This window comes from Rhea pennata, chromosome 2, assembly GCF_028389875.1.
Source record: "Rhea pennata isolate bPtePen1 chromosome 2, bPtePen1.pri, whole genome shotgun sequence".
Lineage (NCBI taxonomy): Eukaryota > Metazoa > Chordata > Aves > Rheiformes > Rheidae > Rhea > Rhea pennata.
The window spans coordinates 37,252,988-37,265,093 of record NC_084664.1 but is presented as its reverse complement, the minus strand read 5'-3'; the positions used below and the strand labels follow the sequence as shown (position 1 = coordinate 37,265,093).

The 12,106-nt window shown below is 38.2% G+C and overlaps 1 protein-coding gene across 2 annotated transcripts in view; it reads left to right on the top strand.

Annotated features, from left to right (window-relative positions):
- Positions 1-8,466, top strand: part of SKAP2 (src kinase associated phosphoprotein 2) — a 120,182-nt gene extending 111,716 nt beyond the window's left edge. For both annotated transcript variants that reach the window (XM_062569251.1, XM_062569250.1), the window contains 2 exons: positions 6,447-6,548; positions 6,958-8,466. In XM_062569251.1, the coding sequence (XP_062425235.1) occupies positions 6,447-6,539 (93 nt within the window). In that variant the 3' untranslated portion in view covers positions 6,540-6,548; positions 6,958-8,466. The remainder of the gene's footprint in view (positions 1-6,446; positions 6,549-6,957) is intronic.
- The last annotated feature ends 3,640 nt before the right edge of the window (positions 8,467-12,106 follow it).

The window sequence follows — 12,106 nt, the reverse complement described above, 5'->3', positions numbered from 1 at the left end:
AAGAGTTGTCAGTTAATACTGACTATTCACAATGCGATACTTTAAGGTGTCCTGTTTTCTGATAGGAAGATTGCTTTCAGCTCCTGCTCATTTATGGGCTCACCTTTGCTTTCAAGTTCGTGTGATAACTAGGAAAATAACCTGTGGTGTAACAATCTGTTTTACAAATCTTCCATAACTCTTATGCAAGAAAACAATTTTCAGAAGCAAAACCAACTATGAGTGTTGCTAGCCATATTTTTTTAAAAGTTTGGCATGCATTGAATTCCGGCTATATATACAATTTACATAAATGTGGCAGTCACAGTATTTATTTATTTGTTTTAGGTGGAATGCTTCGTGTTGGGAAACTTCATAGTTTCATCAGCCAAATGAAAGTAGTAATGGAAATTTACTTAGACATTAGCAGGCCCCTGCTTAGCAGAATTACCAACCTATCTTTACTTTTAACCTAATTTAATTCCCATCAAGTTTACATTTATATTTTCATTAAAGCAACAAATAATACTTGAAAGTCAAAAATTGCATTTCAAACTGGAATACTGCTTCCCTGTTATTACTTCAGTGTATGCCAGTGTAATATAATGCTACTCACTCTGGTATTTATGATCCATGGAAATCACATCTATGACTTAACCCTTTGCTTTAGAATTTTCCATGAAAGCAGAGTGTTATATAACTCCGTATCTGGAACACCCTCCATTCAGCAGCTGTGCATTGGCAGTGGGGCAGATTGTTGTTCCCCCAACACAACAAATACTTGTTAAAATGTTCACATCTGAACCGGTATTTTTCTTGTTCAATGAAAAGGTAGACAAAAAAGTCTCCACAGCTCAGATTACTACTTATGAAATAAAGCACAACTTAATAGTGTGGCTCTTTCATAATGAGTGACAGCTTTTTGTACAGTATATGTGTAATCTTTCTATAAAGTATATTTATGTTTATTCAGTATTTCTTCATAACAGTATGAAAGGCATACTAAAATTTTGAGAGGTTTCTTTTTTTCAGGCCCTTGTCTGACTGACCATAGTGAAAGCTGTTTTTAATGATAATTTAGCTTCCCATGATAATCACGCTGGTTTTATCTACACTAGCAAATAATGTGTACAAATGGGAGCAGATTTGCAGAGCTGAATGTGTAGTGCTTGAGGACCTGGTGTCCACTGCACATTTTGCATGAGGTTTATTGTCAGAATAGGTCTGTTTGCTTCTGTGGAGTGAATCTGCGTTAGTGGTTGGAGCACATTAAAGTGCAGCTTCCATTTCAGTTTCATCTGCAAAAAAATACAGTTTGTGTGTTTTGTGACTGTTCTGCAAAATGAACCAAAGTGTGTGCTTCAGTAGGACACTCCTGATCAGAACTAAAATGCACATGTGGATGCACTTACTGAGTTTGAAATTTTCTTTTTCTTACTTGTTTAGGTATGTTCCTTACACAAAAAATAAACCTCATACATGGCTAACTATAAGGCCACTCTTGTGAAGGCCTTTAAATGAAAGGTTAGTTAATACAGACTAATGCAAAGTGACTCTAGCTGTTGGTTTGCATACTGTTTAAAAACATGTAAGCATTTACCTACTTGATCAGAAAAATTTTGGCATGACATATGACAGTAAAAGACCTTTCAGTCATTCTGGATTGTTTTCAGGAGGCAGCTTTGGTTTAGAAGTCAGCCTGCTTATCCTGATTTGTATTGGAACTTTTTAATTGGTGTCTATTTTGTTTCATGTCATTGTGGGAAATAAAACCTAATAACGCTGCCATACAATAAATCTGAGGCTTGCAATCTTAAAGATGACCATTTTATAGCTGTCTTAAAACAACTCTACTACCTGTGAAGAAGTCTCATTCAGTTATCTAAAGCATTTGTCATTTTCTGCTTTTTAGAGAAAATGCTATTCTATGCCAAAAATGCTCCCTAGTTGATCATGTATCTTTCAGCAATTACACCAAAGGAAGTTCTAAATTTTTTCAGCTAGTCTGAATTTCCTGGATGAATTAGAGGTGTGCTAAAATATTATCTTGCCAAAATTGGCCCCTAGGATATTCTTAAAAAAAAAAAAAAATCTCCTATGCTTCCCACACTTCTTTAGCTTGATAGGAATGGCTATTTATTTTAACCACAAACCAGGTTATAGAAACATTTTGGTTTTCAGTTTTAGAATTTGCAACACATTGATCTATAAGTTAGTATTACTCGTAATGCTATGGGAGAGGGAGAGAGAAAAAAACTGAGTTAACACACTTCAGTTGTGTATTTTTTTTTTAAATACAATGCCGTTGTTTTCTTCACAGCATTGAAACACTATGATTTTCAGCAACTCTTAAAAAAAATGTTGAACAATAGAGACTAGTTGCACAAAGACCAGATGTTACCAAATTTTGTTGAAGTCACTAGAAGTTAACAGGGTGCAAAGCATCTGGAGATGCTGATTTACTCAAAGGATCTGTTTTTAATGGTCAGAAGAGAATGCTATAGACATCCTCTTGCAAGTCAAAATTCTCTTCTATACCATATAAAAATCCAAGATTTAAAAGATTAAAAAAAATGTGAAAAAGAAGTAGTATATTTATATATACTGTGCTTTCCCCAAGGCCTAAAACTTTTAAAATCAGTATCTCTTAGAGTCTTAGGTATATATGTAGCGTAATGCAATGGAATTGGTGGAATGGGGTCAAGGAGAAGCATCTGTCCACAGTGTGTTCAGTTGAGAACCTTTAAAGAGGCTATAAATCCTACTTTTTCTTTCTCTTTTTTTTCCCCCTGTCCTATCATTGCATACCGCATAGAGAAGGTTTTGCCAGCATATTAAATGTTAAGACACAACCTGTTCCTTGCTGCCTTCTGAAATCGCTTCACTTTAATAAATTTCTGCCGGAAGGAAGAATCCACTCTGTATTACAGACAGTAAAAACACAGAAGTGGCTTAGAAAGCCTTTGGTCATTTGTTAGAGTTGTATTATTTGGCTTAATATATTCCACTATATTGTATTCCAGGGGTTGTGTTGGCCTTCCCTCCCTCCCCCACCCCCACGTATGCATGTGCACGCACGCACACGCGCGCACACATACATGCACGCACACGCACAAACATCGCCTGGTGTGGCAAATGTGCTCAGAGTCGCACGGAGTGGCTGCGAGCGTGGCGGCACACTTGTGCATTCTCCTCATTGCAGCGTGGCTGGATTTGGCCCTGCCCCCATCTCCTGCCCCTCCATTTGCCTTGGAGCAATTCATTTTGCAGTTATTGAATTTCTTTGGAGAGTTATTTTCATACAGCAAGCATCACAGCACCTCTGGATCTTGATAGCATTTCTACATAAGGAGAAAGAAGCTTTGTGTTAGTAATTACCTAACATTGTCAGGAGCTGACTGCAGGCCTCTTTCTAGTGATAACAGAATAACCACATAATGTAGCTTTATAGCACATGATTAATAGAAAATAATTACACATCCTACAAAGGGATGCAATATTTCTTATAAATTGACTACAATGGTTTCCTGTAGATTAAAGGACTCTTCATTATTTTATCAGTCCTTCTGAAGTATAGTCGCTTCCCTATGTTAGCACTGATGTTAAAGAGCTGAATGCAGTGAAGGATACCAGATGGTAAACCTAGTGGTACCTGAGGTTTTAGGCTGATGCTTGCAAAAATACTGTGCTTCCCAGCTCCTAAGAATTAATATAAAAACTCCTAAATGTATTCCTATCCTACTGCAATTTCTTTATTATTTTGCACAAATGCGGGCTTCAGACTTTTATTCTACACATTGTAAACAGCAGTAGTAAATATAGGAACCTCACAACAACAGCAAATCAATTGAGTTCTATTGTCACTAAGTAGTTTATCATTGATAACAGTGATAGAAACAATACATCAATTTGGATTTATATGTGAATGCAAGAACAGAGTGGGGGAGACTGCTTCTCTGTCTGACTAGTAAGCACTCTGTTTTGTGGCACTGAGGACAGAAAGGAGTGGTTAAGAGCTTAGAGAGAAATGTCTGTAACTTAATCAGTTTAAAAGGGACTGCTATGTAATTATTCTAAAACTGAGATTAAGGTATTCTTGATAACCAGGTATCTCTATTATATTTTTATTCAGACTTCTATAGACTGCAGATGGTTTAATTGGGATTCATGTTGCTCTTGAGACCTATACAAAGAATACTAATGATAAAGTAAAAGCTTCTGCATTGCAATCTTGTCTGTATAGTATAATGGTTGCAGTGAATCCTTAAATTAGTTTACTAGTCCGTTACATCAACATTCATTTCATCTTCTCACTTAGCTTCATGCCAGAGCAGTAAGTGGTGTATTACTAAGCAGCAAGAAACAGAAAGTTTTGAAAACAGCAAGCACGCTCTTAATTTTAATTTGAAGTATCTGAATCGTTCCTTAAAAACTCATTATTTTTAAGTTCATGTAGTGTTGCTAAGTGGAACATTTTCAGTGGATAGTACAGGCTTTTTTTTGTGCCATTTGTCATATGCAATTTAATGACCACTTAACTAAGCCACTTCCCTTGTTTCATGTAGTGTTTGTTTTTTTGGCTGATGTCTAGCAAAACTTGCTTAATCACTCTTGCCAGTCACTTCATGAGTTCCATGTAGCAGCTTAAAATCTTTTGTTGCTTTCTGTTGGAGAGATTTATTGCTGAGATTCCAGTAGCATACGTGAGTACTGCTCCTTTCAGCAATTTCCCACTTTAGTCTAGAAATACAGTTTGTATATTTAAGCAGTGTATTGTGAGATAAAATATGCATTTTTAAACAAGCTGATCTGGAACACTGTAAACCTCAGTGTCAGGATATTATTTAGCCTGTAAGGATTTGGGGAGTAATGTGCGCCCCATGGGAGGGATTACAAGCAGCTCTTTGGAGAGCACGTCTGTCACTGAAGATCAGATTCAGATATTTCTAGACTCTCAGACCAGACACATCCCCAGATTTCTGTTCTGCAGCATGAGGGGGAAGAAGATGGAATTATTTTTGCAGCTTCTAGTTGTGTGTATTCACAGGACAAATGAAGCCTACTGTTTTCTATCTGGATTCTCTTTAAACCATAGTTATTGCAGTGTTTCATGGATGGTAGGATAGAACCTGGTAAATCACCGATTTCTGTTTGCATTATAAAGGCAAGTTTAATTTAAGATTGGTGTTCAGCCTTTTCCAGTAAGAAAATAAAAAATAATGTTATGTGCGCGTGCCTGTGTGTGTGTTAGGAAAAGCTTGGGCCCGCACGGACACATGGATCTGGCCTCGCAAGTGGGGTTATCCGAAGGGTTTTATTGTGGTTATGCGGAGGGCGAGCCGAGTCGCTAAGCGCCGCGCAGGACGAGGGGGATCTACAGACCAGGCTGGCTGTGCCCCCAGCAAAGCGCCATCGCTCCCGTTCTAATGGAAGTCCATTAACCCTTAAACTCCACCTGACTGCTTAAAACTGGAAAACTTTATCTGCAGTCAAAATAATAGCTCGTAGTGTCGTCTCAGTAGGACCATTAATTCAGAAATCTGTAGCCTTGCTTTTCTCATCAGAAGAGCAGTGTAGCAGGAAGCAGATGTTGCTTATCAGTGTTATCTGTGTATTTTATATTTTCCATGTTTGTTTCAAAGTAATTTTTATCTTACTAATCATTCCATTTTGAACAGGGTCTCTGTTTTAATAATGCTTCATATGTAACTCAATATGTGTGTGTGTGCAATTTCAGCTGTTATAATTTATTGAACTGCTGTTAGGATTGATCTTAAAATATTTACCTCATAGGAAAAAAATTAAATTTAGATCCCACAATACTCTTGCTTGCTGTAGCTTTTGGAAGATATTATTTCTTTAAACTATTATAATTCATTTTGTTTCATATTTATCTCACTAAGCCTAAACAAATTTCAAACAAAAGTACATTAGTCATCTGTCAGACATATGAGATCTGCTGTAGAATTTTCTGCAAGCCTAAAGCAATAGTAGACTTTATCCATAAAAAGAGAATATGTAATAGACACATAGCGTTCTCTTCCCATTTGAGCGAAGTACTATTTTAAAAAGTTGGTTGCAAGTTCTCTGGAGTTTAGTCTTGTAACACTGAAAGAATCTCAATTGATTCTTACATCTCAGCTATTAGATGTTAGTTACAAAGACAAGATGCTTATGTTTGTGAAGAATATCGGATGGAGGAATCAGCTATTCTTAGTATGTGTTGTAGAGAAGCATGGCCGTAATTAAGAAATTTTCCTGAGTGTGCCTGGCCTTTTTAAAATTTAACTTCTCTCCTTGCCCAGCTCTGCATGTAAATGCCTCTAACAAAAAGATATAATGTTTTAATTTTCAGTTGAAATGATTATAACTGTATATAAGATGAAGCAGCCATAAGGAGTTGCATACAAAACTCTGTTGCATTTATATCAGACTAAAGGTTAATATTGCATATTGTTTTCAATTAGGAGTACAATAGATTTGGCTGGTGGGTAGGAGAAATGAAGGGAACCATTGGCTTGGTGCCTAAAGCCTACATAATGGAGATGTATGATATTTGAGAGGCCTGGGTAAGTACATTTTAATCCAATCTTCTGTAATGGCTTATATGTTCCCTTGTTCTCTGTTTCATAAGTATTTCTTTCCTGGAACCTTTGTAGGAGTACTGTTAACATAAAGATTATGGCAAAATATATTGAAGGTTCAATTAAAGCACTTCTGGGATTCTATATGAAATATTAAAGCACAGTGTGCAAAGTAAGATGCCTTTTATAACTAGCTTCCTTTTCTTTTTTTCTTCTTCTTTTTTTTTTTTTAGTAAAATAATGTTGCCTTCTAGTTAGTTTTGTTACTTGAGTAGTATGCATGTATCTGTCTATACAGGAATCTGTGGAAGGTAGATATTTGGACTGAGTCTTATGTATTTGTCTGAGTTCTTTTGGCTAATGATGAACTGCCAACTTCCTTCTTCCTAATCAGGAGAAATCTGCAGTTGAGATCAAGAGCGGAGTGCAGCTGCAGTTTAAAGACACAGCCTGTGAAAGAAGATTCTGCTGTACACATTTTGCGGTTTCAGTGAATGTAGTCAGATCATTGTCCTATATATATTAAACATTAAAAACTGCAATTGATCATCATTTTGAGGAAATGTTCATCTTTTTATAGAACTGTAATGCTAAGAAATGAAATAGATGATAATTAACATGGGGCACAAGCAGTCAAATAGTGCCTGTTGCTTTTTGCTTAAGCATATTAGCAGTATTTCATATTTTTATAGGTTTCTGTTGCTCCAGTGAACTTGGATGTGTTTTTCTGTTATTCAAAATAAGCTGAACTTTGAAAGCAGCAAATGATTATTCACTTCATGTATGTATTAATCTTTTGATGTAGCAGTTCACTGTACATTTTGTGTGTAGCTTCCTAGGAAAATCAACAGAAACTCCTGTGTAATAATGCAAATCTTAAAGGTATTATGCTTCAAAGTGATTATTTTTACATTTCAACAGATGATTTTTTTTTCATGTATGTTTAGTATTGTTAATGTTAGTTAATATTTTGTTATCCTGAAATAAAGGATTGGCTCCTTTGGTAATGTAAATCAGTTTAGTTTGTAGTTGGTAATACTGCTGTGACACCGTTCTGCCAGGCAAACATGAATCATGAAAAATTGGCAAAAGACAATATATTAAGTAAGACTGCTTTTGGTAAACTGATACAAAATAAATGGCAACTAAGAGTGATTTTTTCAGTGGTAATGATGAAATATTCTTTTTACCTGTTGCTTATAGATACTTTCACAGAGCCAAATCTAGATATTTTGCTCAGTGGAATCTCTGGTACAGGTTATACAACAGACTCAGTTCAACGTTGTAGTTAATAAAGGCTACCTACAGTATTAGTAGTAATAAATCTAGAACTTTGTGGTAAAAAGCATCAGTCAAAACATATAAAAAACAAACAAACAAACAAACAACAACAAAAAAAAAAAAAACAAAAAAAAACCAACTACACTAAAATATTCTCACTTGTGGATAAGGGATGGGCTGGACAAGCCAGAGTTAATGCTTTAAATTCTCTTCCTTTGGGGATGTGTTTTGCTGTTAGCATGTAAGATCAACTTTTTTGAATCCTCCCACACACTTGATTTGTGAGACCCTTAATCTGCCAAAGAGGCAGGTCAAGCCAGTCTGTGAATTGCTGAGCCTGTGCAGGTCCCCTTGTAGTTGCTTGTGCTGTTTATGCTTCAGGCAGGCCCTGGAAACAGCGTGGGTTAAAAGGTAACATTAGTCTAAACTCAGAATTAGATCCTTCTAATGAGCTAAGATGTGCTTTATTTTAACTAATTTATTTTACTTTCTGGTACACAGAATTCTAATAGGAGTCAAACAGGAAAGAGAGCCTTCTTGCAAATTTTTTTAAAGAAATAGTCATTGAAATTGATTCTGTATGTTATCTGTGAAGCATTAAAATGATAGATTATAGTCTTCAGATCTTTTACTACTTTAATTTATCAAGTGTACTTGTGGATTGTGTACAGAATGTGAAGCGTTAATATCATGGCTATAAAAGCTCCTTCTCTCTTGTTAACATGGCAGCCTAATAAATCTGCACGCCGAAGTGTCTCTTTATTAATTATGTAATTCGGAGTGCCGCCGCCGGCGCCCACCCTTCGCGGGGCGAATTCGCTCGTGGCGAGCGTGGCGCTTCCCGCGCCGCCCGTGAAATTTCATCCTGCAAAGTCAAAACTAGCCGGCAGGGCCGTTCACGGGCCGGCGAGGCTCCGTCTCCGCTTCTGCTTCGGGATCGCCGCCGCGGCCGCGGCCGAGCGGGGCCGGGGCCGGGGCCGGGGCCGGGGCCGGGGCCGGGGCCGGGGCTCGGCCCTGCGCGGCGGCGGCGGCGGGCGGCGGGCGGCGCTGGGCGCTGCGGTGGCTCGGCGGTAGATGGCAGCAAATTTTCGTAGCACGGGAGCAGCTCGCAACCCTTCCCCCTCCGGCGGCTCCCGCACGGGCTGCGGCGGCGGAAAGCGGTGCGAGCCCCGCATCCGCTTTTGCTGTTATTCCAGGAGAGGGAGTCCTTACCCAACTGATGAGGTGCAGGCTTGCGGGGCTCTTTTCCTTCTTGTCGTGACAAAAAGAGAAATAAAGTGTCTTTTGTTTATAGTTCTCTTGGCCTTGAGGCCCCCCCCCTTTAGTACAGACGGGAGTTAGGTGAGCAAATTGCCTTAAAAATCAAAACGTGACGGCAAGGTGTTCTGAAGCTCGAAGTCTCTTGGAATAAACCAGCAATGGAACATAGATAAATTCTTTAAGTCTTTGCAATTACCATAACCTTTTTGGATAAGAAAATCTTCATTAATTCAACTTAAACAAAACTCAATGTTAGAAAATGCTAATTGCTTTATTTTCATTGTTTACTTAAGTTCCATTTGCCTTTCTGTGAACAGTAGCACAGCTAATTTTTTTGAAAAGGTGATTGTAAGTCGTATTCTGTACAACATTTTACTTGATTATTTGCTCTGTTCTGAATTTGTACTATACTGCTATTAGATCTTACAATAATGTTCTACTCTGCAAATTTTTAAGGTTCAAATAAAGTTTAATTGTTTGCAAACTGTTATGATGCTAATAATTCAACAGCCTGCTGTGTTACTAATGAAATTACTTTGTTATGATTAATTTGGAAAATAGTGTGTTGATTGTAGTAATTAAGCACAACAAGGTGAAGTAAATGATTCTAATGCCATCTGGCCTCCAGACTGAATGAAGAAATGAAATGGGGCTGTCATTTGAATTTATTCAGAGAAGTAAGGGTAATACAAATGCTTTTTATTGCTAAGGCACCCAGATATAACCATCCCATTGTCTACTATTATTTCATGTACTCCTGTATATAACTGCTTCGCATATTTTACCAGCATCTAGTTAGGATTTACCTCCTTGTACATGCTACTAATTACAGACACTGATGGGAGTGTACGTGCTGGTTTCTTCTACCAGTGAGGTCAGAGGATAAGATTTAAAGACGTGATGTGCATCAGCTTACCTTTTGCTCCTCTCTTAATGATAAAAACTTTCTTTGACAAGAATTAAGCCAAATGTGAACACTAATTAAGATCCCACCGTATATGCAAAGCCAAATGCATAAACTTTGTTCTTTTTGGCTCTGCAGTCAGTGCATGATACAGCATTAAAAGGAGCATAAAGCCTTTAAAAGGAGTATAATGCTTTAGAACCTGACCCAAGGACTGTTGAAATTGAGAAGCTGCTGAATTCATTTGCTTCTGGATCAGGCTGTCAGAATGGAAATTCAAAAATAGGCAACACAATTTCAGAAAGTCTTTTCCCGAATATTTCTGTCTTTCTGAAAGAGATGCAATTATTTCCATAACCTGGACTAAATGAAAGAGAGGAACTGGATAGAAATATATTTTTCTATCTTAGAAAAAGAGAAATGAAGTTGTAGATCAGAATCCTGGTTTGATGAAGTTCCCTGGGATCAGTAGGAAAACTGCCAAGTATTAGAACAGGATGAAGTACCCAGGTAGGTGACAATGGGATGCTCTTCAGCTCCACAAGCCATTGGATGTTTCTCCCATCTGCTTTCCTCAAGTTGAAAAAGAATGTCTCATTAGTACGGAGTTGTGGGAGTATGTATGTGCATGGAAACTTTATAACCAACTTTACATAGTGCAATATCCTGATACACCGCAAGACTTTCACTAAGCAGACTTTCTCTGAAGTTGACATTTCTCAGACAAGTATCTGCTTAATTCCATCTTTATTTAGAGAAACAGTGACACTGAACCCAGTGAAGAGTGCTGTGCCAAACCTGCATCTCTGTTTTAGCATTCATTTCCTGCCCTGCATCCCTTGTCTTGCTGTGAGGGGCCAGCACCAACAGACTTCAACCAAAGGATTTAAAATCAGGGATTCAAGCTGGTATAAGCACAATATTTTGTGCCTCTGGAATGAAATTGCCATTTGACCAGTCTCTCCCTGCTGAGGGAAGAATTAAAGGGAAGCCAGGATGTGTGGGTCAAAGAGGTACCACATTTCTCATCCAGCTATACTGTGCCAAGGAGCATATATTTCTTTTTTTGCCTTTACATTGTAAAGCAGAGCAGGCAGTGATAAGCCCTGAGTCATTATATCATGGCCATTTATGCATTTATTTAGGAATGATTTTGTAACAGGACTCAGATAATTCTAATTTTGCTGTCTGGAGTTCTCCTGTTAGTCAAAAAGAGATTTCACCACAAAGAGAAGTCCACAGGAAACTGGGACCAAAGCAAGCTAGAGGAACAACCTCTGCACTGAAAGATATGACACCGTGAGTCAAATTTCAAGCCTGCAGTGTTCGTTTCTTCCTAGCCTTTCAGAAAGAGCAAGTCTTATAGTAATGACTAAAAGTAAAAATACAAGGTGTCATCTTGTAGCAGTGAGTGGGAAAATGAAGTACAGCAATGCAGGCAGCCTGCAAACAAGAGCTGCTGGTAGGCGAAGAGACAGATAGTTTCAAATGCCACTAAAGCCCATTCTATCTCTATTCATTTTTTTGCAGACTGATGTGTTGGAGCTTTTATCTCAAAGTATCCGGGGTGTCTCACAACCTGTGCAACAAACTTCCTTTCTCCCTCTGTTGCTACTCCATAAAGATATTTGATGGCTAATGAGCATTTTACGGCAATACTTGAAAGTTTATGCTGTGAGACGAAAAAAATCTGCATTCAGGTACAGCAGAAGGGAGGATTTATGGTGGCAGAATAGAATTACCAGTTTGGCCACTTCTATCTGCTGTATTTGCTTGCATAACTGTAAATTGTGCCAAGGGACTTCTAAAGGCCACAAGCAATCAGGATTTTAGTTTTACACATCATGCTACAAGACAGGGGAGGCAGCACCACAGAACTGACCCACGTGCAGAACTGCGTGGGTTAAAGGAAATAGTCTTACACAGGATCACCGTCAATCCTGCCAACGCCAGCAGCGCGGAAGGGTTCCTTGGCAGTCTCCCACCCAAGAGCTGACATGGCCCAATGCTGCTTTTTAATAGTCAAATCTAATAGGGTCAGAATGAGAGGAGCAGAGCAGAGACAGTCTGACAGGCACGGGCAACTGAGTTTATTCAT